General features: G+C 39.2%; 1 protein-coding gene across 3 annotated transcripts in view; it reads right to left on the reverse strand.

The window, feature by feature from the left end:
* Positions 1–2247: 2247 nt before the first annotated feature.
* MAPK4 (mitogen-activated protein kinase 4) overlaps positions 2248–27405 on the reverse strand; it is a 209718-nt gene continuing 184560 nt past the window's right edge. For all 3 annotated transcript variants that reach the window (XM_051969620.1, XM_051969621.1, XM_051969622.1), the window contains 4 exons: positions 25986–26130; positions 19450–19611; positions 12350–12551; positions 2248–5190 (listed from right to left, as the gene is read on the reverse strand). In XM_051969620.1, the coding sequence (XP_051825580.1) occupies positions 4506–5190; positions 12350–12551; positions 19450–19611; positions 25986–26130 (1194 nt within the window). In that variant the 3' untranslated portion in view covers positions 2248–4505. The remainder of the gene's footprint in view (positions 5191–12349; positions 12552–19449; positions 19612–25985; positions 26131–27405) is intronic.

A 27405-nucleotide genomic window follows, 5' to 3' on the forward strand; every position in this document is an offset into this window, starting at 1 on the left:
TGATATAATAAATGTGTGTGTATGTTCTTAAACAAATGATAAACATGTAGACCCTCTGATTAGACAGACTTCCAATAATATCATAAAAAGCTTTAACAGTAGTTCAGGTTATAAACTATTAATCAAATTATGTAACCCATAGCTAAAAGTGGAAAAACCCTATTGGCTCGCTGCTCTAGCCATCAACTTGTTCCTAGTAAACCTAATGGAGATGGCTCTTATAATGCCCATACTTGAGATCTGAGTAAGTCATCAAGGCAGTGGTGATTGGTTGACAATGGAGACTAGTGAGACAATCACATCAGAAGTAGATACATGATCTCAGGCTGGACAGAGAGGAAACCCTATCATGAGTCTAGCATGAAAAAAAGCTTATCCAAGGTTCTAAGAATCAAGTTGGTAATTTGTTCTAACACAAAAGTATTTTTTGTACATTTTAATTGATAAAGCTTGAGGACATATATTGATTCACATAAGTCTAATCATTATTTCCATCACATGAGTTAGTAAAAGTAATGGTAAACTGGTTGTATGCATGCACCCTATCTTAAAGTTTTCAACTCCTATATCCTGAGCCTCTTCCAGTTCTAAAAACCTATGACAGTTCCTTGGCCTAAGAGATAAAATCCCAGAATTCTATGCAGGACTCCCAAGTTTCTTCTACCATGGTGGACATGAATGTTGTTCCATTTTGAGAGAGGGGGATATTTGTCATGGGACTCTCAAGTTATGAAGTGTCTCCTGATAGGACTATCTCTCTCTCTATTACTTTGTTCATTTTGCTTCCTGGGTATTAAAGCTTTCTTCCCTTCTCTTTTTTGTCTTTTGACTGTTTCTTTAAAACTCAACTCAAATGCACCTTTCATCAGGAATCCTTCCCTGATCTCTCTGATAAATCATACCTTTCTTCTCAGATCTCAAACAGCACTTAAAAATTGAATACATTTATTATGTGTTTTGTATTATAGTGGCATCTTATCCCTCCCACCCTATAGTGAACTATAGTTCTATTAGGACAAGGACCCTGTGGTGCATAAACTTCATGTCTTTCTCAAGGTCGAGGACATTGATCGGTAATAAGTGTGAATATGTATGTTTGTTTTATTTGATCATTTGCCACTCCTCCTAGTACAGAAGAAACATATGAACAATTCCTTTACTCCAAAATATAAGTGGTGTAGTTTTAGTTATTAGTCCAGAGAAGAGAAGGCAAATTTTTGAAGGAGGGAGGGATGCAGAGATGCACATATATACATGGGGGGATTTTCCTATGGGACCCCCTGGACACGAAGTTTGGGGGCAAAAGAATGCCTTAAGTAGGGGTTGCAATCTTGCTGGGTCATTGACCTATAGGGGGAGGCCTGAAGTATAAGTGGAAGTCTTTTTCCCATTTTTCCTCCAATTAATTCTCTGGTGAAAAAGAAGCAGAAGTCTGAGGATTCACATTTTTATCTTGAGTGGAGGAGAAAGCCTTTTACATACTCAGGTGGTTGCCCAAGATTTCTTCCTTGTGTTGTTTCCACACTACAAGTAAAAGGAAATATATCCAGTATCCTCTAGGATTGGCATAATAGCCAAAAGTTAAGTTGTTATCAGGCTGGTTAAAATGATCTCTTGTGGGTCTGATGCTTATCAACAGCTCAGCCCATTAGAAGCATTGTTGTAAAGGTGGACAGGGTAAGATCTCTCTCTGTACTAAATGTTGGTAACAGTTTCTTTCCATAGCTGAAATTTGGGCCAGAAGACTGGAACTTTGCTGTAGGGTAATGAATTTAGAGGAGGCTCTCGGATGATCAATAGCATAGAGACAACTGGCTAGCAAGAATAATTCATTAAAATGGGAAGTTATAGATGACTATTTTTTGCCGCTGGTCTTTGGATCCCAAATGTGTTCTCTTTTTCCAACTACCTATAACACACTGATGGCCTCATTCCTGGGAGTCTCATTCAGTCTAGCAATGCTCTCAAAGCTTTTGCCAATACTGCCTTGCCCCCCAAATAAGTATATGTTTCATGCCACTTGTCCCAGGAATAAAAACGTCTAGTTATAGATTTGACAGTTCCTGCAGGCAGTCCTTACTTGAGTATGAAAATTCAGGAAAAATGAACTAATTTTGCTACCATCTTCTTGGCTACAGATATCTGTGGAAATTCATCTTTATTTGTGACTGTCATTACTGGTGGGGCAGGGACCAAGGCTTGTGAGTTCTATCTAATTACGGTTTAGATTGTTGGCAAACACATCTCTTTGTCATATTTAATAACATTTAATAGATTTTTTTTACATGGGTAGTCATAACAATTATTCTGGTACAACAGTGATATATGAACCACAGGGTCAAGAGCAGCAGTTTTTTCCTTTACCCAAAAAAAGTGATTTCCTCCTATTCCTTTCTCCTTCCCACAGGACAAGATGGCATAGTGGGGATGGACAGAGATTCTTTTCTTGAACAGTTTCTATTTACACATTCTCCATTAAAAAACTTTTGGTCAGCTTGAATAAATCCATTTTTTAAAATATAAGCCTATATTGTACTGTATTGTTTCCATGTACAAATGATCATTAGCAGGTTAATATTTAAGGTGCTCAGAGGTATAAGTGAACCCCAAGGCTACTTTCAAATCCTAGGGTTTAATCATCTGTTTATATATTTTCTAGCTTTCCCCTGAAAGCTTTTACAGGGGAAGAGGTTGGATTGCCACTGCCAGCTGAATGGACAAAGGACTACTACTATAGTCTATGGATGCGGGCAGGTTGAGGGCCAGGTAAGGACCTGTACCTCTACAGGCTCACGAGATCTTACACAAAGCCACACACCATTAGGGTGTGTGGGTATGTGTGTGTGCTCTCTCTCACACACACACATAGGTAGGAGGTATCTGGTACTCAGATACCCAAACATAATTGTAAAGGATGACAGTCGTCTCTTTGGGCACCTCTATACCAGTGTGCACTGGATGCGCAGGATCCCAATGGTGTTGTCCCTCCTGGGCAGTGCCCCCAGTCTTCCTGCCTCTCCTGACCAGCTATTAGAAGAGGTACTCATCCTGCATCCTTTTCCCTTCAGGGTCTTGTCCTGTGCTCGGCTAGTCCCGTGCACTAATTCAGGCTTAGGTGTTAATGGATTTTAATGGCTTACATGTCACCTTTCTTGGTAACAAGTTTGCATTTTAAAAGGAGGTCTTTAGACCAAAGGAATAACTATTGCAGGAGTATCAGGCCCACTATGGGCCAGAGAGAGAGAGGGACACTTAGCAGTGAGGCAAGAGGCTTTTGACACATCTTATTGCTCATGTCACACCCCATAGTCGCCTGCCTTTTCTGCTTATGCATAGGGCTGTGTGTGTGTGTGTGTGTGTGTGTGTGTGTGTGTGTGTGTGTATGAGTATATGTGGGTAAAGATTGCAGAATCTGGCCTTAGGAACATCCTTCAATGACTGTACTTTAGGTTCAATAACCACTCAGATATAACTCAGTGGTTTCTGCCTGCTTCCCTGACTTGCTAGCTTTTGCCTGGTTCCCTGACTTGTGGACTATCTCACCATTAAATGAGCCTCTTGTCATTGAGAGGAAACGGAGGTCAGATTTTTATATATTTTTTTAACCCAATGACCTCCAGGTTGTCTAGGTCTAAAGCCCAGGAGGCTCCAGTATTTCGCTCAAGATGATAAATGAAAACAATTGTATTTTAGAAGAACTGTAGAATATGACTGTTCTTACTTATTAAGGAAAGACCTCCAATTTCTAATTGATGGAGGAAGAAATCCCTTGGACTTTAGTTTCCCTTATTTTTGAAGAGAAAGCATTTCCTTGGCAAAGGAGATGGCATGAAGAGTAAGTCTGGGAGTCAGGAAGACTGATTTCTACTACTGCTCTGCCACTAACTAACTCACTCTATGACCCTTGGGAAATGACCTTTTATTTCTGGACCTCAATTACCTTATCTGTCAAAAGTGGGCATTGGACTAGATTTTTTCCCAAATGTTCCTTTGGGCTCGATATTCTGAGTTTGTGGATTGTATTCTTTATGAACCAGGCAGGGGCTGCTCCTCTTTGGGAAGCTTCCTTCTTCCCATGGCTATAAAAACCCTTTCCCCCCTCCTATCTTCCTTCTCCCAAAGCCTTCACCCCCAAGAATTTGTTGATAAACTGACTATCCCAGTGTTCTGTACAAAAAGCTTATTACCCTAGACTTATATTCAAAACAGATTCCAGAGGTTAAAAGGCGCAATCATTAAGGCAGTTTAATAGACTGAATGTTTCATTTGTGTTTCCTGATTCCCTTAAGGGTTCTGTGAACCCTAAGGCCATCAGAAAGGAGGCTGGAGGCTGTTTGTCTTTGATTAAAAAGTATGGGGCACGCTACCCACCCTCTGTCGCAAAGGACTGACACTCCAGGAACCAGGGCGGCCCATTTCCCCCCTTTGGCCTGGGTCTTTAATGCCACGGGGCTGTGGCCCTGCCAGCTGAAGAGCAACGTTCATGAATGGCAAGCCCCTCAGCTTCACCATCTCTCCTTTGGATAGGGTTCAGTCTGCACGATGTCACTGGGGTGCTCTGAGATACACGCCCCATTGATCTCGCTGAGTTTGTTGTCTGGCAGGTCCTCTGGCTTGGTGCAGAGTTTCAGGGCCCTGGAAATAAAAACATCCAAGTCAAACTGGGGGTCGGCCCCATTGTTCCCCTCCTTGGGGTCCTTGCGGTGCTGGGGTGAGGCGGGCAGGCTCCGTTCCTGGATCTCAGGGAGTGGGCTGGGGCACTCAAGGCCGCTCTGGGTACTCTTCACCCATTGCGCAATCTCCAGGAAGAGGTTGGATGGCTCCTCTTCCAGAGGGAGCTCAGTAGCTGGTGCCATGGCTGTCTTCTTCCAATGGGACAAGTCTAAGATAAGCTTGGGTTCTGAGTAGTGATGGGGCTTGTTGTCCCTCCACAGTAACTTATCCAAATAGGACGGTGATCCCACCTTGTAGTCACAGGACCGCCCACAGTCAGAGTCAAACACCCGGTCCATGGACGAGTGAGACTGCTCCAGAAATCGTTCAGAGCTACTCTGGGAGTATTTTCGTGGGTCCACCTGGACCTCTTCCACTATGGATTCTGAGCCAGCACGGGGGTCCCGCTGTACCTCACTGGTGTCTAGGTACCTGTCCTGTCTCCACTCCAGATCAGAGGACAGGCTAACTTGATACCTAAGAGAAAGCAAATAAAGAGGATAAGATAAAAAGTTGGGGGACAAGTGGGATTATTGTTAGAGAGAAAAATGCCCACTGAGCTTTTCCTTTTTACTCCTTGATGGGCCATCTACACCACACCTACCATTAAACATTTACTTAGACACGTGCCACTTTGTAGGATTTTTTGATAATATCTTCTAAAATCCAAATTACAGGATGTTGGTGGGATTGGGAAGGGATATGACTCCTTTCATTTTATAGACAAGGAAATTGAGGTCCAAGAGAGGAATGTTAATAAGTTCATAGATTTAGAGGTGGAAAGGACTTTCTAGGTCATCAAGTCCAATCTTCTCATTTTACAGATGAAGAAACTGAGGCTCAGACTTAAGTAACCTGCAAAGGATCTTCTAAGCGTTTGAAGCAGCATTTCTAACATTCAGGCCATTATCCCCTGTTGCTTCTCAATGTACTATCCCAAGGTCACACAGTAGCTAGTGACACAACCAAGGTTACAGCATAGGACTCCTGCATAGATCCTGTGCGTGGACTCCTGCCCTGAGCCTTCATTTTCCCTTACTCCAGTGGTTGAGTTGAATTACAACCAAATTTGTAAAATTCTCAAAGATAGAATCAAGAGATTTGGCTTTTCTTATGCCCCCCCTACTCTCCATTCCCAATAAATAAATAAATTATATATATATATATATATATTTTTTTTTTTTTTGGGGGGGGGGAGAAATTGTCAATTATCTCAGATCCTCCTGACTCCAGAGCTGGTTCTCTATTCATTGCGCCATTTAGCTGCTCTTGATATATTTTTTCAGACATCTTTCGGAGATGCTGAAGGTCCCCAGCATTTTTAAAGTTTTCTTTAAAGTCCAGGAAAGATGGGACTGCTGAATAAGAGGAATGATTAGGCAGACAGCACCAACTGAGCTCCTGTTGTGTACATATTTCTTGAAGAAGTTTAATAAAGACAGCTGGTAAGTGAATAAGAAAGGGAATATGTCTGAAAAATACATAAGGACAGGTGGAATATGCTAATTCTCTTTGTGGGGTGATGAGACTCTAGAAAGGCTCCCATATTTCCTGAAACTCACCAATAGCCAATGTTTCTTTTGGGTCAAATATTGTTCCCAACCAGGGGAATTCTTTAAAAATGCACTACATTCAATCAAAGCCCCACAGCAAGCATGAGTTTCTTTTCTTTCTTTCTTTCTTTTTAAAATAATAATGATAGTGTTTTATTTTTTAAAAAAACATGCAAAAATAGTTTTCAACATTCATCTTGCAAAACCATGTGTTTCAAAATTTTCTCCCTTCCTCCTCACCTCCCCCTTCCCCTAGACAGCAAGTAATCCAACATAGGTTATACATGTGCAATTCTTCTAGACATATTTCCACACTTATCAAAAGCATGAGTTTCTTAGCAACACAAGAAATGGAGCAATAGGAGAGCCCAAGGAACCCAGTTAGTACTAAAACAGGAGAAAAATGATGGAAGAGAAGAGAAGCGGAGCCACAATTCAATAAATATTTATTTAATACTTATATTAAAGGCTAACCATTAGAGGTTGAAGATTAAAAAAATAATGTTCCTGCCTTCAAATAAGTATGATACAAAGGTGAATTGTGGGAGATAACACTAAGTTGGGAGAACTTCATGGAAGAGGTGGCACCTGGACTGAATATTAAGAAATGAATGCAATTCAGCATTTATAAAGCAGTTACTACCAGGCACTGTCCTAGGTGCTGGAATTCTAAGAAGTGGAGATAAGGAGGTAGTACATTCCAGACACATGAATATACATGGAGAAGAGAAATGGTATGTCCAGAGTTTAGAAAGGGGAATGGGAAAACTTTATGGACTTGATTATTTTGCCTGAGATCAGACTTGAAGATTCACTAGAACAGGGAAGAAATAGCCTGGAGTGGAGTCAGGAAGTGAGAGGTCTAGTCCAAATTCTTCTCTTTGTTGTGGGCATTATTCTCCTGATTTGAATGTTAGTTTCTTAATTTGTAAATGGGAGGATTGGATTAAATTATCTTTAAGGAGCCTTCCAGATGTCTAAAACTGCTGTTCCACCTTCTGTCTTTGACCTGCTGTTTCTCTCCACCTTGGGTTATCTCCTAACTGGTGGTATAGTTCGTTATATCTAGCAAGTCCCTGACCCATCATGCCACACTCCAGTAATCTTCCTCCCCATCCTCCCCCTTTCCTCTTTCCATTTCTGGCTCTGGAATCAGTAATCAAATCAACAATATAATTCCTGGAAAGTCCACCTAAATTGATTGTCCTGTGCTTCCACTCACCATCCTTATAAACTCCCTGACCAAATTCACCCTTCTTTCCCTTTTGTAAGAATGTAAGTTCTTTCAGAAGAGGAATAATCATGCTTTTTGTATTTATATACCTAACATTTAGAATTATGCTTGGCACTTAGTAAGTGTTCAGTAAATATCTTTTAACTCATTGGTGTATGATTTTAAGGAACTATCTCAGAACTATGTCAGTGTTGTGGAGGTCACTGATTAGAGGGTGAAGAACAGGGTGCAGCTGGAGACAGAGCTTCTTAATTAATCTAAGCTTTCCACATGATTTATGAATCATTCAGTCTCAGAAGAATTGCTCTGATGCACATGAAGGGGCTTCAAAAGCAACAAGAAAACATCTCTCCAAACATAATCTGCCTAACAAAAAGAACCTGTCCCCATCTTCCCTTGGAAACCCCTACCCTGTACCCATCATATGTCAAGTGATTCAAAAGGACAATTTAATTGTCTTTCACTTATGTAACCATCTGTCAGTTCCCCAAATGTAGTAGGACACGTATTTGAATCCCTTGTCCTTACTTCTTTGTGGAGTTCTAGCTGCAAGTATGATGTCTGCTTCTATTTTTAATCCTTGAGCAGTCAGAAGTCCCTGACCCTCCCACCTTCCAGGATTTAGCAGACAAACATTTATAAAATCAGAAATGACAGAGACAAAAAGCATTCTAGAGATTATTAAATCCAAATCACTCATTTTATAGATAAGGAAACATTACTTACTTGGGGTCACATAGTAGTTAGTGACGGAACTGTGAATAAAACCCAGGTCTCTTGACTCCTAGGACAGCCTTTTAGTATTCCATACTATTTCTCAAGGCTGGATAACCTCAGGAGCATTGAGCTTTCCCCAAGAAGGTTCAATTTTATTCTGGCATATGTCATAACTCTCATTTCCATTCCTCACTGGAAATCATATAGCAGTCCCTATGAGAATTTTATTATAGTCAGCTCACAAGACCAAGGCCAAAATAGGACAGCTTTTCTAACCTCAGACTTTGAAGGACAGAGCTTGGAGACTAGAGGTCTGGAACAAAAGAATGGCTAAGGGAAAAACTATGTACCTTGAGACTCAAGTTTGCTCAACCCTAGAAACACTACTGTCATAAGTGATGAGATTTCTCTAGAGTAAGGAAGAGTTGACAACTTATGAGCAGAAGGGTGCCAAGTAGTTGTCTCCTAGTTATTCTGATGAGTGGTGTGTGTGTGTGTGCGCACGCATGTATGATGGGAGCCCAAAGTAGCCAATAGTTTTCTTTACTCAAAAATCTCCTTTCTTCCATATGGAACTATTAGAGAAATGAACTGAAATGAACAGGCAGTTCTCCTAACTGAAATCACTCAAGAGAGAGGATTAAAGCTCATAGATTAAGATCTCCTGGGATTATAAAGACATATCGTCCAACTCCCTCATTTTATAGATGAGAAAATTGAGACCCAAGAATACTGTAACTTGGCCAAAGTCACCTAGGAGGAGAGCAACAGATTTAACAAGCAGGATTTAAATCCAGGTCCTCTGATACCAGAACTCATTTTATTCCACCACACTGGTTAAGGGGTATTTGTCATTTAGACTGTTACAGCACTATAAGATTTACAAGTCACTTTTACATTCATTATACAACTCCTCACAATAACACTGTGAGGTAGGTAACCCAAGCTTTATTGTCACTATCTTGTATGTGAAAAAACTAAGACCTTGGGACAGGGAGGTGAAGCCCACAGTCATACAGTTAATATCAGAACTGCATCTCTGTGTTCCCGGTCTAGTACTCAACATCACATGGTGTCCTTTCAATCACAGACACCTTAATTTAATCAGATAACCAAAAGAAGATCTGCTTTGCTAATTAGAGTGGCAATGCCATCAGGAGAATGAGGAGGAAGAAGTTCTCTTCTAATAATGGTCCCTTGGAATAGTATCTACTTGGGGGAAGGAAAGGCGGATGTTACAGTAGACAGATCTGGGCAGGAGGGTACTAGGTACTTCCTAAGCAAGTAAGTTAGGATTGTAGGCAATGGGAGAAGGGCACATAAAAGGTGTTGGGAAGGTACTAAAGATGAACCTTGACTCCTTTTAAATTTTGCAGCTATTTGACCTTGGTCATTAATAACTTCCCTTATTGCTTTTTGATGTATGGGGCAATTGAGGAAAAACAACAGATGACTAGGTTTAAGGAGCATTTGATCTTTGAAGAAATAAAAAGCATTTTTATGATCAAGATATCCTTTATACTTTCACCCACAGGGGTGGAGAAGACAAATATTAATTTTATTGATATTTTTTGGATGGAGAAACTGAAGTGTAGAGAGATTAAACAACTTGCTCAAGGTTACTCAGCAAGTTGGTGCCAGACAGATCTAGAATTTGGGCCTTCCTTACAGACTGGCGATGGTGATGTCTATGTTGTGTTCTTTATCAGATTGATTCCTTTCATGTAGATCAAATGTCTCTAACATCTAACACGTAGGAGGAAAAGTTGAAAAAAATAAAGTGAACGAAGCCATTGGTGGCTGTATAAATCCCCAAAGACATGCTATAGAATCTTTCTTTCTGAGCTCAGCTATGAGCAAGCAGCTGAACTACATCATGGAAACCAAACATGAGAGTGAGTAGACTCATTTTTACTTTTGTCTCACAAAAGTAAGCCCAGCCTCAATGAAAGAGCTTTGTTCTTTTGTTCTACCTGCTGTTAACGATAGATTTACCCTGAATCAAGTTAGAGGGCAATTCTGGGGGTAGTCAAATCTTTGCACTGGAAGGATCCTCAAAAGTAATCCAATTAACCACACTGAAAAATCGAAGCCCATTTATTAAAGTCTGTAATAACATTATTCTAGTTTGAGGAGCTCACTACTTAACTGAGTTCCTCCAGGAGTGGGAATGATTCTGACTTGAGCCACCTGCCCTTTCTCATCCAGTTTCCCTGGGACCAATGATATGAATTTCTACTATGATTGGCTGGACTCGTGGTCATTGAACAGAACTTAGCTGACTGGCTCATCAGCAGATTTAATTGGAGCTCTGGTGGTATTAGCATGGTGGTTTAGCTCATTAAGTGAACCATTGATGCATTCTGTTAGATCCTATGTCAGCTCCCTTGCAGGTAACACTTAGTAAAGTAATCCCTAGGTACCATATCTCCTAATACAACTCCTGAGGTTATTCTCTTAAAAGTGGAAAACTGTGATCAAAAGCAAAAGACTTCCCTGTACTTAGTAGAGCTGCAAATTCTAATTAGCTCATGTTTATATAATGCTTTAGGGTTTACAAAACACTTTCCTTACCAGAAGCTTTCAAGGTTGATAATAGGTTTTACATCTATGAGCCTCTGGGACTCAGAAGGTTAAATGTTTTGTTCAGGGTCAAGCCAATTAGCAGGTATTTGAGCCAGGATTTAACTCAGGCTTCTTAACTTCAAGCCATGTAGAACCACCTGTGCCCCCTGAGGTACAAAAGCAGAGTGATAGGCCAGCCTTAGAGATCAGGTACCTCTGTGCAGATTGTTCCTCTTCTGAAAAGTCTTTCCCTTTCTCACTCTCCCAGGTTCATCTCATGTGAGTTCAAAACCCCAATTCAGATCAAGTTCTGTCTTTTCTGAGAAGTCTTTTCTGATCTCCACAGCCCACTGTGTTCTCTTCCTCCTAATCCCAGCACTAGTCATTTGCATCACTCACATAACTTTTCATGTGCAACCCAGACTGTGTCAGGAAATATTTAATAGCCAGTTAAAACTGCACACTTATCTTTAATCTACATTACTGATAATTTCTTTATTGCTTTTCTTAAGTCTAAACATTTAACGATAATAAATTAAACCCCATTTTCCAAGTATTTATCAGTTTCCAAGGTTCTAAATTCTCACTTAGCTGGGGGCAGCTAGCTGGCACACTAGAGTATAAGAACCAGAAAGAATTCATTTTCATGAGTTTAAATCTAGCCTCAGTGACCTCAGCAAGTCACTTAATCCTGTTTGCCTCAGTTGCTGATCTGTAAAAATGATCTAAAGAAGGAAATGGCAAAACACTCCAGTGTCTGCCAAGAAAACCCCATCAGGGCACATAAAGTTGGATGCAATTTAAAAATGACTTAATAAAAGGCTCACACTGAAAACTTAATAATTGACTATAGCATACACTTACATATAAGCTCATGATATCCACCACATAGGCAACTATGTCAGGGCAAGGGCTGTATCTTGTTCCTCACCATGTTCCCTAGAATCCCTAAAACTCTATGCTAGAGGTGTTCAGGAAAGAATTATTGGTGATTAGTTTCTTATACTATTGCTTTGTATTGTTATCAACTGAATTGGGGACTTCCTGAGTCAGGGAGGGTGATAGCTCATGCCTTTTTATATCCTCCACGTGCTTTGCACAGTGCCTTAAAAATAATAACTTGCCTTTGTGTTGTGTTTTCATACTTTTCAAAGTGCTTCCACAACCATTAACTCATTTGATCCACATAACCTCACAATTGGCACAGATAGTCAGAGAAGACAGTAAGGGAAGAAGGTAGTGACTAACTCAGACTTGAGAAAGGTCATTCATCTATTTGCTCATAGAAAGGAATCACATACTGAGAGGGCAGGAAGAACCATGGACTTTATTTACCTGATTGTGAGGGGAAAAGGCAGAAAGGATGAGTGTGGCTGAGAGTGAGGGAAGTACAGCTCAAAGGTCAACTTCTAAAGGCTGCTGGGATGTGTGACCAATGAACAGGAGGATCTCCAGTAGTCTGCAACTAGGTTGGGAAGATAAGGTGGGTGGGAAGGTGCAAGGGGAGAATAGAATGAGGTAGGGCAGTTGCTTTTGATAACAGGATTGGAAGCCAACAATACTGTACCTGTCCCAGGTAGAGAGCTGGCTCTGGTTGGCTGCCATCAGTAAGATGTCATCAATCTCATCCTCAATTCGGAAAGGCTGCTGGGAGGTAGGCTCATCCTCTGGGCATGAGTAAGGGCTCATGTAGGGGTGCTGGAGGCCCATCTCTGCTGTTAATCGGTCCATGGGGTTGAAGGTCAGGATCTTCTCCAGAAAGTCAATAGCTATGGGAAACAAAGCAGAGCAGGATATAGATGTCATTCATTGCCTACTAGTAGGCTGAGGAAAAAAAGATTGAGAACATATAGGACCTATGAGACTTTCCTTTAGAAGGAATGAATTTGGAGTAAATCTCCACTAAGGGAAATAGTAGGGATGGGGAATGGATGAAAAGATGATGAATAGAAGGGTTGTGAAAGCTTGAGAAATATCAGATTAAGTCAGCATTTCTGAAGTTCTGTTTTCCTGTCTACTTCTAAATTATTATTATTCTCTCCCACCCCATTTCTCTTTCAATTTCTAAACTGCTATAGTGGAAAGATGATCTCCCTGGTAATCAGAAGACCAAAGTCATTTGACTTTGTCATTTGCCAACTGTGTGACCATGTGATGACAAATCAGTCCTCTTCCCTACTGAAATTGTGGGCATCCTTATAATAATGATGATGATGATGACAGTGAGCACTCATATAGCCTTTATGAAGTACCCAGAACTATGCTGAGTACTTTACAGTTATTTCATTTGACCTTCACAACATACCTGTGAGATAAGATTGTTATCATCCCCATCTTGCCGATAAAGAAATTGACTTAACCTCTGAGAGAGGTTAAGTGATTTGCTTGGGATCACACAGCTTTGTCAGTGTCTGAGGCTGAATTTGAACTCAGATCTTCCTGATTCTGAAACTGGAGCTCTGTTTAGCCGCCCCAGGTCCCATGCACAGGTGGATAAGTGCAGGGAGTAGGATTGGGGCAGATTTTACCATTTCACAATTTTGTATAGGACTGACACTGATGTTCAGGACATTACTTTCCTTTTGGTAAAATGAGATGTTTGAACTAGTCCTTTTTTGACTTTTAACATTCTACAATTCTTTCTGCCTTGAATCTGGGTCTCATTTTCTTGGTTTTCCTGCCTCCACACAAAAGTACTTTTCTAATAACTTGCCAAGATGCTTGAAACTACTCCACTCGAAATTTGAACCAGTTCCCTTAGGTTAAGGGATTTTATCTTTAGGAAACAACTATTAAAAGTGGAAATTCTCTTGGGAGGTGTGACACATTAGGCTATCAGCCATTCACACATTTCAGGACTTTGTCAGCAAATGTTGAAAAGCATAAAGCAAAGGTCTGAGGGAATGGGAACAGGATGAATGATTTTTGAAGGGGTAGGAGTGAGGAAGAGGAAGATTTTAGAGCTTAAAATGAGGTGCTTCCTCAGGGATCATAGGCCTGGGTATATTGTCTCAGTGAAAGCCTTTGGATATCCAGGGATTAGTATGGAGACAATGAATGAGCATTTGGGGCAAATGATGCACTAAGAATGAAAAAAAAACTTAGGAAAAATTTGCTCCACCCCCTCCTTTTATGAATACTTGAGGATAGATCAGTCTACTCGGCTTCCCTTCTTCCTCTCTTCCTCTCCTCTCCTGTTGTTACTTCTTTTTTCAAATTCTCTTGTCTCCTCTCCCCTTCTTTTTCTCCTCTCCTCTTCTTTCCTTTCTCCCCCCTTCCTCCTTTTCTTCTCTCCTCTCTTCTTTTCTCCTTTCATCCCCCTCTTCTCTTTCTCCTCTCCTCTTTTTTCCTTTCTTCTTTCCTCTCTTCCCTTCTTCCCTTATATGGAAAGCATCAGGGGTACCCAGATCCTGTCTGTTGTTCCCAGCACAATGGGACTTGCTCCAGGTTGTGTTGAAGAGTATACTGCAGGTCATCAGGGCCAAGTTTGGCCCCTAGGCCCCAAGTTTGTCCCTGTAATTGTAACTTCCTCATTCACCTCTTTCAAAAAAAGCCACTTAAAGCATCGTATGGCTAATCATATTACAACTTAAGAGGAAAAGCAGGGGTGGATGTGTACCCAATCCCAAGTCTGTCTACCCTCTAAGAGTCTTTGAGGAGGCAGCAAAGCTAAGAAAGGGTGACTCAGCATGGAGCCATTAACCTGCCACTCAGTGCTATCCTAGATCTTTTTGCTGAAAGTATTCATCAATCATTCAGGGAATCAATGGATTCAGAAAGTTCCTGGCTTTCTCCAGAGTCTTCAGAGCCAAGGTGTAACCCAAGATTCTAGAATTGAAGGACACATAGTAGAGGGCAGGCAAAGGGCCATGATGGGGCAATATCCTCACTACAAACCAGACAACTCCAGGTCTCAGGGCTACCAGCATCAGTGACAACCCCTGAAATTTCAACAGAACTAAAAAGTACTTCCACATCCATTATCTCATTTGACTCTCACAATAGCCCCTAGCAATACACAGGGAAGGGATTATCATTTCTGATTTGCAGAAAATGGACTTGAGGGATGGAGAGAGAAAATGATTTGGCAAAGTATCAAGATGGGCACAGTGTCAATGTATGGAGGAGGAGTGAGATCATGGAGGCCCTGGCCCAATTCTACCTCTCACACCTTGAATAAAGTACTGAATTTCTATGTGCCAGTTAGTTGCCAAATGGGGATAATAATGCCTATGTCACCTAATTCTTTTTGTTCCTGTTGAATTATTTCAATCCTGTCTAATTCTTCATGACCCTATCTGGGATTTTCTTGATAAAAATACTAGGATGGTTTTCTATTTCCTTCTCCAGCTCACTTTATGGATAAGGAAACTAAGGCAAACCCGGGCTCATACAGCTAGTAGGAATTTGAGACTGGATTTGAATTCAGCTCTTCCCAACTTCAGGCCAGGCACTCTATCCCCTGCACCCCCTAACTGTCTCTAAGATAAAAGGTTAAGAGGATATAAGATTCTATATTCAGAACTGGAAGGGACCTGAGAGGGAATCCCATCCAACACTCTCATTTTATAGATGAGGAAACTGAAGCATAGAAAGGTTAAGTTACAGAAGGTCACATGGCTAGTATATGAGATAGGATTTGAATTCAGGTCTTCCTGACTTCAGGCCTGGTATTCCTACTGTCACTTAATTCTGTGCAGACAAAATGAAATTTTATTTTTGGACTGGATGTCAAGATGAAGAAACTCCTCCATTAATCAGATCCACACTCCTGAAGCCTATATTCTTATTGAACTGGTTGTTTGGGACACAACTTGCAAAGTGTCACACAGCCAATATGGGTCAAAGGGAGACTCAGATGTTCTGGACTAAAAAATCTGCCATCTTATTTCTTAGTGCCCCCAGACAACTCTAAAAGACACTAGAGAAGATGCAAAGCTTTCATGATAGAGATGTTTCTTTATTGGGAATTTCCTATATGATTGTCTGGTCAAAAAAAAAAATCTATCCCATTTTATTCTTAAACTTATAGGAAATGAAGATTATAAATGTACAATGACTTTATAAAACCAAAAGTATAATATAAAAATAAAGCATTATGATTATTATTAGCAGCAGCAACAACAACAACAGAAGCTCAGAAACGGACAGCCCCCTAGATCTCCAACCTAACTCTTCCCCAGTGCTAGAATATTCTCTACACATCCTTCTATAACAGCTGATCAGTAAGCCTTCACTTCAATTCAAGGAGAGCCTTCTGAATAGAATTAAATATTAGAACTTCTTCCTTATACTGAGCCCCAGATTTTCTCCCTTGAATTTTTACCCACTGCTCCCAGTTTCCCTCTGGAAAAGTAGGGAACAAGCCTCTGAGCTTACAAATGTTCCAGCTTCCTGCTCTTCCCTTCCCCCAACTCTTCTCCCCAGTAAATATCCCTTGTTTCTTCAATCCACCCTCATTTGCCATGGTTTCCAGACCTCATTGTTGTGGACATGCTCCAGTTTAATTTTCTTAATGCCCCTTTATCCCAAAGCATTGAAGCAGATTGGGGTCATTTTTCAAACTCTGAGGCAGGAGCGGATTTTCACTAGAGGCAGCACTGTTGTTTCTGGGAATATGAGGTGAGCCTGGTTAGCTTTAATAAGCATTTGCCAGCTAAGGCAGATTAACAACAGGTGGTAACCCATGCAAAAGGACCTCTTCTAAAAGTAAGAAAAAAAAATAATAATAATTGACCTTTGCTATTATTGCATCATGTTTAACTCTTCTTGACTTTTCTTAGAAAAGATACTGGAGTGGTCATTTCCTTCTGTAATTTATTTTACAGATGAGGAAACCGAGGCAAAGCATGTTAAGCAACTTGCCCAGGGTCACAAAGCTACTAAGTGTCTGAAAATAGATTTAAACTCAGATCTTCCTGAACCCAGGCCTGGGGTTCTATTCACTGTGCCACATTGTTGATGTAATTCACCTTTATGTAGTGCTTTAATGTTTGTGAAACATTTTCCTTACAAAAGTCCTGGGAGTTAAGTAGTGCAATCATTATTATTCCTTTTTTTTTTTTTTTAAATTAGTAATGAAGGCAAAATGAAGTTTGGGGAGGGGTCTTTAGACCTTAGAGGTCCTGGGGCAACTACCCCTTTGATTGAGGGTCTTCCATTCCATCGGGGCCATCCCCAGTTTTCCTTGCCACTAGACTCTGAAGAAGAGAGTGAGGTTGATAATTTCACACAGGCTTCTTTTACTTAAATCCAGTTCACTTGCAAGTCAAGACATCACCCCCCTGATATCATCATTAGTACTCTTCAAAAATGAAGGATGTATAACAGTAAACAACACCTCTTTGATTATTATGTTAATCTTCCTCTAGCATCAGGATTGAGTTCACTCCCCCCTACCACAGAATATTCAAAGACACAATCCCTTAACTACTTTTAAAACTTTTCTTTTTTTTTCCTTACTTGAACCACCTGATTTTGCAGACTGACTCATTTGTTATTCCCTGAACATGCCAAGAGTTTTTCCACCTCTAGGCTTGGCTCACACTATTCCCTTTATTTGGCTCTTTCCACTCCACTCATGCAAATCTTGTTCATCTCTCAATGTTACTACCTCTTCTGGGATGTCTTCTTCAACCTTTCTTCAGTCATTAGGAAAAAGAAGAAATGAATGAAAAAAGGAAGAAAGAAAAGATTTTTAAACATCTACTATGTGCTATATATTTTACAAATATTATTTCATCTGAGCCTTACAAGAACACTGGGAGGTGCATGCTACTATCCTCATTTTACAGTGGAGGAAACTGAGGCAAGTGGAGTTTCAGTAATTTGCCCAGGACTACATGGCTTATAAATGACTGAGGTCAGATTTGAATTCAGGTTTTCCTGACTCAAGAACCACTGCTATAACCACTATGGCCAACTGGCCTCCTGCACAAATCACCTATCACTCATTTGGGCCATCTCTTTTAATTATTCATCTTTTCATGTACATGTCCTTTCTCCCTAGTTAGGATAGAAGGTTCCTGAGGTCAGAAACTATATAAGCAGTAAACATGTAGGGACTATCTTTTCCAGTTTCTAACACAGCATTCTACACAAAAATACTCAATGTGCAATGATAGGGAATAGAAAAATAGCTTGCATTTGTTGATTACTTTAAGGTTTGCACAGAACTTTCCTCTTAACAACTCTGTGAATGGTTATTGTTATTGTTTGTTGTTGTCATTTTGTATATAGAAAAGATTTCAGAGGGATTAAGTGACTTGTCCTACATCAAACAAAGAGCTCGACCTAGATCCAGATCCATCAACTCTGTCTATGAAGATAATAAAAATGATGGTGATGGCTTTCTGCCTGTACCAATACTGATTTTCCTGATATAGCCTTGAGGACTCAAACTCAAACTCAAACTAAGTGAGCTGTGGAATCCCTATGGATTTGGGGATCAGCAACTCTCTTTGTACATTGGAATCACAAGCACAAGGAAATCTTTTATGGATATATCTTTCTCTGTTTCTTTACAGGGTGATAAAATTAATACAAAGATAGAATTATGGCACTATGGAAAATAAGCACCTTTACTTGGTATCCTCATTACCTGTGGCTCACATTGGTTTCATTTGAGAAATAGGAAATTTGAGGTAGAAAAATATTTAAGATCCACTAGTGAGTTTCTGAATTAGAATGATGAACAAAGACTTTCAGTTCTAGATCATGGCTTCAGGAAGCATCCATCTCAGGAGGCAAGAGGAGGGAAATTTTCAAGCTGGAAAATACCTTAAATGTCATTTTGTTCAATCACTTCATTTTACAGGTGAGTGTCAAAGACATGAAATGACTTGCCTAACATCACATTGTTTGTGTAGGGCAGGCTGGGTCTCAAAGTCAAATCTATTGACTTTACATAGATATAGCCCTGGCCATGGTACTGAAGATAGGGGGAAGAAGCAGGAGAGGGCCTGATTGCCTTCAAAAATCTCCCTTGGAGAGTGAAGTAGAGAAGATGGTTGTCAAAAATGATTCTTTGAGAAAACTAAATGTTAAACATATAATACCTCATTGATTACTTTGGGGAATTTTCCAGCTAAGTTAAATTAAAACATTCCTAAACAATTGTTTCACTTGGAAAGACTTACACGAATGGGTAAACATGAATGCACAGCAGGCTTCCATACAAAGACAAGACCAAAGGAGTAATTAAGCAACCACATAATAATATAAAGGAAAACAATACTGAAAGGCAACAAAACTCTGATTGATGGCTAATTGTAACTCCAGAGAACTCATGCTAAAGTAAAGAGGTAAAGTAAAGAGTAAAGTAAAGCCCAGAAATGGGAAATGAAGTATGTATTGTTGGTACATTGATTCATTCTTCTTATCTGTATTTCTTTGGTTCTAAATTGTGTGTGTGTGTGTGTGTGTGTGTTCATTAGAAAGTGACAGTGGGATAAAAAAGGAGTATGATAAAACTGGAATTCTTACTTTTTGAAATTGTTAAACAAATAGATTTTGGATGAAAAACATTTTCAAATCCTTACATATTACTCTATTCTTTAAAATGAACCATGTTCATGGTTCCATGAACTGCCCCCATGTGGCTATTCAGAAAGAACCAATTACCCAGCTCTCCTAGAGACAAGAAAGCCTCTGTTAAAGCTCAGCTACCTTCACTATTGACTTCTGGGAGCAGGTTTCTCAGTGGCTTTTTCACTTCCCAGGTGCTATTGATGAAGGAGGGCATCACTCTGAGCAGTTCATCTTTATCTTCTTCCCGGATTACAGGAATTGTCTCCAGGATAAGCTGCATCTGTTCCAACTCGTGACTCCCTGAGGAAGAAAATATCAGAGAAGTTACATCTGCCAAAAACTTCACCTTTGGGATCCCTAGGAATGGTACCATTGTACAGTAGAGAACCATAGGTAGAGAAGTCAGGAGATTTGGATTCTAATATTTCCTCTGCTCCCAATTAGCTATGTTACTTTGGGCAAATCATGTTTCTTCTCAGAACCTCTGTATCTTATCAAATAAAGGAGGTAGACAAACTAATTCCTAAAGTTTCCTTTCAGCAATTCTTGGTACAGTGGAAAGATTTAAAGGATACAGGCTCTGCCTTTGTGACCTTACAAGAGTCACTTATGCTCTGAGTCTTTGGTGTAAAGTATTTTCTGACTAACTGGCTTTCTAAGGCTCCCTCTAGCTCTAAATCTATGATTCTATTATTCTAAGTTACCGGCTGAATTTTGGCCAAAGACAAGAACCCCTGCTTGAGTTTCCAAATGTTTAGCCTCATGTGCTAATATAAGACCAAATGTGACCCTTGTTCATGGTATAAGTAGATGATTTTTATCTGAGAAACTCTTCTCTGGAGTGGAAGAAAATCAAGAAAAAGTCCATTCAGTGATTAAGATGCACTTTAGCCAAGTGAACTAATATCACTTAAAAAAAACATTATCCTAATGTTTAGTGTCACACAGATATTGCCTTAGAATTAATGCTTTACTGTTCCCAAGAAGAGGGGCTTGGTGACAAGAGTGGTCAAGTCCGCAGGGCAGGTGGTCAGGATTAGAAAAAAATGCAAATACAGAAAGGCACAGACCCTCATCATCTTATCTTATTTTCTCATAAGCTTGGAAAATGCAGGTGTTAGGCCAACTAGACTTCTTCCCACTCCAAATTTCCCATCTTTGCTAATTCTGGTTTTCCTACGTGGAGAAGTCTCCTCAGTTCTTTGTAGTTGATAGTACCTCCTCCATGAAGCCTTTGTGGCTTAGTTCAAAGCCTCCCTCCCTTCGAAAACGGCTAACAATGTGAATTAAATGAGATGCATAAATTTAGAGGCATCCCCATTCCAAATGTCTATATAGACTATGTCCGACTTTGAGCATTCCAAGTTTGCATTGTCTGATCAGGGACAGTTATACACAGTGGAACTCGACGCTGACACAGTAATGTCATTTTGGTCATCTTTGAGCACAAAGGACAACAACCAAAGTGAACAACAATTCAATCTAGCACCTGGTCAAACAAAATCTTATACTATACTTGAATCCTTTTGGATACTGTGTCATTTTGAAAAGTTAGTGTGGATGATTTATTAAAGTGTGGATGGCATAGTTCTTCTAGGCAAGCCTAGATCAAAAGCCAGAAGGATTAAGGATCTTAAAAAAAAAAAAAAAAAAAAAGGAAAATGAGCGTTTTTTCCCCATATTGTAACACCTTCTAGCAGCGCTCTACTTTTGTCCACTAGTGTCTGTGGATACAGGATATAAGTTACATAAAAGTGGTAAGAATGTGAAGATTAAGGGGGAGAAGTTTCTTAGAGGGTAGGGAGTTCACTGGTTCACATGAAGGTCTCTTGGCAATACTCCAGGGAGCTTAGTAAGGAGACCTGATGCTTCTGAATGAAGTATTAAAGGCCTCACAAGTATCTTGACTCAGGGAACCACATCCCAAGTCCCTCTTCTCCCCCATCAGACTTCTCAAGATCAGACTCACTAGTATCTTTTGGTTCATTTTTCCTTTGAGTTAAATAACAAAAAACTAGGGGTTATCTAAATCTTTTGTTTAAGTGGAAGGAGGCTTTCCCTACAACTCGTTAGCTCCAGTCCCAACTCTGTTCCTAAACTTCAGTGACCCCTAATTTCTTTATTTGGAAAATAAAGGGTTTCAGCTGGGGTGTGAGTGAGGTGAGCTCTAAGAGCCTTCTAAACTCAGATTTCAGGAGGCTATGGTTCTGTTCCTTAAAGGTTACTAAAAATCTTTTCTAGAACCAACATTCTATTATTATATTCTTGGTTAACTTCATGATAAAAAAATTTAAAAAATGTATTCCAAAGTTACAAAAATTGGAAAGTAACTCTTTTTTTGCATCAAGTCATTTTACAAAAGTAAAATCTAAATGCATAAAAAGCTTAGGAAATATGGCAAAGATTATGAGAAAAATGGGAAGCAAATTGTGAGAGTGTCAATGTTATCAAGCATACAAATGGAAAACAGTGCTTTCTACTTGGTCATTACACATTCCATAACAAATCTGAAAATTACTTAAAACTATTACACTTAGGATTCTGTATGTAGTATATGCTTCATCTAAATAAGAATGAACAAGTTTTACTCCAGTTACAACTCATATTTTGATGTACACAAAAAACTGCTTAAGTTAAAACATCTAATGTAGTCTGAGATTAGTGCAAGTCATTTAACCTTAAACACTAATTTCCTTAACTGTTATTGGGGATAAAATCCTGACTTATCTATTTCACGAGTTGAAAATGTTTATTGAAGTGTTACAGCACGTATATGGCATGAAAGTACTATAGTTCTATGATTATAAGGAATTATTATTATTATTATTTGTTCAGAACAATAGTCCTGATTCTATACAAATGTAAACTTTGTATTCTATCAAGTGGGAAAGTAAATAAGTGAGTAAGAGTGGGCTCCCTCTTGAGCCAAGGTTCCCCCACAGAGCTCTCACAGGCCACTCACAAAGGGCCTGTGTTTCCCAAACATTAAGATAAGGTATCATTTGACCTTCACTGCTTAATATGCTGGATTTCATCATTGTACCCAAGCTCAGACAGCAGCTCCGGTATGCCCTGCTGCTGGATATACCAGAGATGGATTGGATCCTGTGCAAACAAATTTATCTCTGCCATCCCTGAGGGCCTCCACTCTGTCACCAAGGGGGGCCATTTCCCATGGAGAGAGCTGGTCAGCTTTCCTGAAGTCAGCCCAGTTCTGAGAAGCCCTGGGTATCACTAACATCTTCCACATCATTAACTGACTTTGGACCTGGTTATGTGGAAAACACAAAATCATAGTTGGGACTTGAAGGACAATTATCCAGAGACAGCCCTTTCAACCTTCATTCCCTTACAAGAATTCTATTTCTCTTCCTCTCTTAACATTTTCTTTGTACATTCTCTTTCCAGTCTTGGTTTTTTTGGCCTAAAATGTTTTCCGCTTTTTTCCTGTGGGTCTAAATCCAACTAATCCTTCAAGTTTCAGTTTAAAACTGGTTTCCATGAAGTTTTTTCTGCGCTCTCTGATTTATCCTTCCTTCAATCTCTATTTGTTACTCCTCATGGCACCTAGTATATGCCAACTAGAGCAATAGGATTTTAAGGCTAGGAGGAATCTTAAACATCAATTAGTTCAACTAATTGATATGAGGTACTTGGGGGACCCAGAAGGTCAGTTGCCCAAAGTCACACATGTAATAAACATGAGATGTAGGATTCTAATAGGGATTTCCTGACTCTAGGGTCAGTGTCCTTTCTCTCATACTAGGCTATCTCCTTCATATTATTGTTTATTGTTCTATGTATATGTCTTGTCAACTAGGCTATAAGCTCCTGTAGAGAGATATTTTAGCTTTCTTAAGTATTCTTGGCCAAGAGGGTAGAAAGTGATAGCATACCACTCATCAGCCCCTACTCCTAAATCTATTCTCTATATTTCTCTAGAAACTCATAGGCTGATGCTCCTATGGAGAGGCACCTGTATTCAGATGTATCAGATATCAGAATTATAGTTGAGAGACTAGGAAAAAATAATAATCACAAGATACTTTGGGTTGTTAAAGCACCGAATGTGCATGATCCCACTGGATCTCATTAAGTGGGCACATAGTCATTACTCTGCCTCAGAGGTAGAGAGCTGGCATTGAAACCAGAAATACTGGGTTTCAGGTCCCACATCTGATACGTACTGTTTAAATTCCTGTTTGGCCCTAGGCAAGCCACTTAATCTCTCAGTGGTCTATGGTCAACTCTCTAGCACAATAAGCTGCATAAAATGTGCCAAACTACATTGGTAGAGGGAATTTCCTCAGTATGAAACCATAGTCTAAGTCTTATCCCTATCTTCATTTAACAGATGAAGACACTGAGTTTCAAAGAGGTTAAATGACTTGCTCCTAATCATATAATTAAGAAGTGTCAAAGGCAAGATTTGAACCCAGGTTTTTCCTGATTCTAAATCCAACACTATACTGCCTGATTTAACCTATATAGGGCTGAATAACCAAATGTATTAAGTCATGGCAAACATGTTGCTTTTCATCATTCTTTAGCAACAATCTTTTCTCATGGACTTACTTCTGTGTGTTGTAACCATGTGGGATTTGGTATTTTCATGCTTTTGCCTTATCTCCTTAACTAGAATGTAACTTCCATGAGGACTGGGAGATTGTCTTATTTCAACTTAATTTCTTTTCAACATATACTTAATCTATCTATCAGGTGGGAAAGTAAATAAGTGAGTGTCCTGTACTTAATAAAAACTGACCAAACAAACAAATAAATAAATGTGTAAATATTTGGATTGGGTATGTTCCATGGCTGTAAAAGGATATAATCTCAAAGATTCTTTACCCCATCTTTGGGATCTTTCTTACCCCTATCCCAATGTAGAGGTAACTATTTTTGGCCTAGAACTCTGCAGTATGATAGATATGCTGACCAACAGGGTCTTACTCACAGGTGTATATACAAGATGTGCTGAATGCGCCCAGGTATATTCTAATCTCTTCTCTCAAAATTTGTCTTTGTGTCTTATTTTAAAGTTTATATTATTTACAAAAGTTTATTTGTTAATTTTAGAAAAATTAAATTTAATTAAGATTTAGTCTGATAAAATTAATGTCCTTTATGATTGATTATTTAATACATATTGCATTTTAAAATGTAAATTCTCTGAGTGTACATCTTGAAGGAATGTTGTTGATCCCACTATGGTAGAGGAGTAGGTTCTTAGGGATGTAACATCTAAGACTTTAGACAGTTCTTGACCATGGTCCTTTCTGTCAAGGACAAGTTTATTTGTAATTTTGGTGGGGACATAGACACATTAAAATTTCCCTTTCATTATTTCAAAGAAAAGATCAGTTTATATAAATGTACTTTTGAAACCTACTCCCATCCACTTGGATCACTAGACTGCCAACAAATCTACCCCTCTTTTAAAGTCCTTATTCTGGCACACAAAGACAAGATTTGCTACAAGTTCTTTGTATCATTGAACTTCTAAGTGACATGCCTGTCTCTTTTTCCCCTTTGTTCCTATTATCATGCTCTGATACAGCTTTTTATTCTTATCTTTTTTATAACAGATCTGGTCACACAGCTCTTCTGTTTAAAAACCTTCTGAGCTCCCTATTACCTATTAAGCAAAGTTTGAACTCTTTTGCTTGGTGTTCAAGGCTCTCCACAAACTGGTACAACCTTCCCTATCCTACCTTAGTGTGTATTCTTTTTCTCCATGCACTTTATATCTCAGTCAAATAAGAATGCTTTCTTCTCCCAAATGTACACTGAGCTTTTCCAATCTTCAAGTCTTTTCTGTCACTATTTCCTATAACTGGAATGCTTCCTTTTCCCCTCTTTGCCTACTGAATTTCTATCTATCTCTTAGGATCCAATTCAAATCTTTCCTTTCACATGAACATTTCCCATCCCATCCTTGCCACTGAATAACAATCTTTCTGTGGGACTTCATATATATAAATATCTTATTATTTTTGTATATAGTGTATACACTATATACAAAAATAATAAGATATTATATATTATATCTAAGTACATATTATATAATATAGAGATCTCTTATTTGGGTAGGCATGGGCACATATGATATATGTGTGTATGTAGGATTTTTGATATATTTATATAATTTGTGTACACATGTATGTATATACATATACACACATATCAAAAGTTACATGTACACACAAAACAAAATAGATCATGTCTCATTTAAATATCTCACACACACATGGGCAATATATTTCTTGAGTATCAGCCATAGGTCCAGGCATATGGGTAGGAAGAACATTATTTGAAGTGAGTAGGTGTGAGCTTAAATCCTGCTCTGACATTTATGAGACAAAGGCCCATGGCTCACCTTTCTGAGCCTTTTAGAAAAAAAAAGAAATAATAAGAAATAATGTTTTTGCTTCCTATCTCTCACAGATGGTGGTGAGAAATATATTTCTGTAAACCTTAAAGCATAACATAAATGTTCATTATTAATTGTTATTTATTTATTGATCTCAGTCAATCTGACTCTTCTGGATAGTCAGATGTCAGTCATAGATAAGTCACATGAAGGTGGGAAAAGCCCTCATTTCCATTCAATTATTCCATTTTATTAGACAAAATGTGATAAGGAAAGGAACAAAGGAAAGGTAGGAACCCACCAGCAAACAGCATCTTCCCTGTGAGCATTTCAGCCAAGATGCAGCCAGCTGCCCACATATCTATGGCCTTGGTGTAGTTGTTGGGAGAGAGAAGCAAGCGTGGAGATCGATACCATTTTGTGACCAGCCCTTCTGAAAGATAACCCTAGAAGAGAAAAAGACAAAAACCAGACCAACAGGTAAGTAATGCCTTCCGAGATACACTTATTTCCAAACTTCTAATGGTCCAGTCTCAAAGAGGAGACTTGCGTGTAAAATAGGAAGAACTTGTCTTTTTTGTCTCTTCCTGTTTATACTTATAAACTTCCTGTTTATTCCAGGAACCTGGAAGTATTTGGTGGATCGTGGCTCAGATCTGTTGTCAGTCACAGTACTGGGTGAAACCAAATATTTGATAGAATTTGGAGGTAAGTTAAAAAGTCTCTAAGCCTAGGGAACTTAGCAGTCAAAAAGCTCACACATTTATATCAAAAATAGAATGTATTTAACTTAATTTTAGCACATGGTGATCTGGTTGGCAAATTTCAGTTATAGCTAAAATTTCAATTAGAGAATTCAAAAGTGTTAGCTGGATAGAAAAAAATGGTGGCTGGAATTTGTTTCCCTAAAGGATTTTAAAGAAATTATAAAAGAGAATAGAAATAGTTGCAAGGGAGAACCCTGAAGAGCTATCAACCAGAATTGGCAGTGAGACATAGTAGAGTATTAAACTTGCAGTCGGAGTTGGCAGAATGAGTCAATTTGGAAAGGAAGCAAGTAATGGAGCACTGAATCAGTTGTTCACAAAGGCGGAGAAGGGACATAAAAGTTAAGGCTGTTCCAGGATACCTTGGCTCAAAAAATATCCTTATAGCATAAGGACCCCTGGTTAAATATAAACTTCAAGGGAAGAGCAACACACTAACCTACCATCAACCACTGCTGATTTACAAACTAGGCTACTGGAGGTCTCATGGGCAGCTAGGTGGCTAGTGCACAGAGTGCTGGGTCTGGAGTCAGGAAAAGTCCTCTTCATGAGTTCAAATCTGACCTCAGACACTTACTTGCTGTATGACTTAGTAAAGTCCCATAATCCTGTTTGCCTTAATTTCCTCATTTGTAAAATGAGCTAGAGAAGCAAATAGAAAACTACTCATGTATCTCCACTCAAAAAATATAGGATCATGAAAAGTCTGAAATGACTGAATAACAATAAATGGTTCTCATAGCATTTAGAGCTACGATCAGAAATTATTCTGTCCCATTCTATTATATAGAGGAGACAACAGCAGTTCAGAGAGGAGGAAAAATTTCATTCACAGTCACTAATAAAGGAAGTAGCCAGGATTCGATTCCATATTATCAAACCCCAAAACCAATGCCTTGTCTATCATACTTGAAACTAGGAAATGAGACAGACACAATTTTCAAGTGGGTGTTA

The sequence above is a fragment of the Antechinus flavipes genome, chromosome 1, assembly GCF_016432865.1.
Source record: "Antechinus flavipes isolate AdamAnt ecotype Samford, QLD, Australia chromosome 1, AdamAnt_v2, whole genome shotgun sequence".
NCBI lineage: Eukaryota > Metazoa > Chordata > Mammalia > Dasyuromorphia > Dasyuridae > Antechinus > Antechinus flavipes.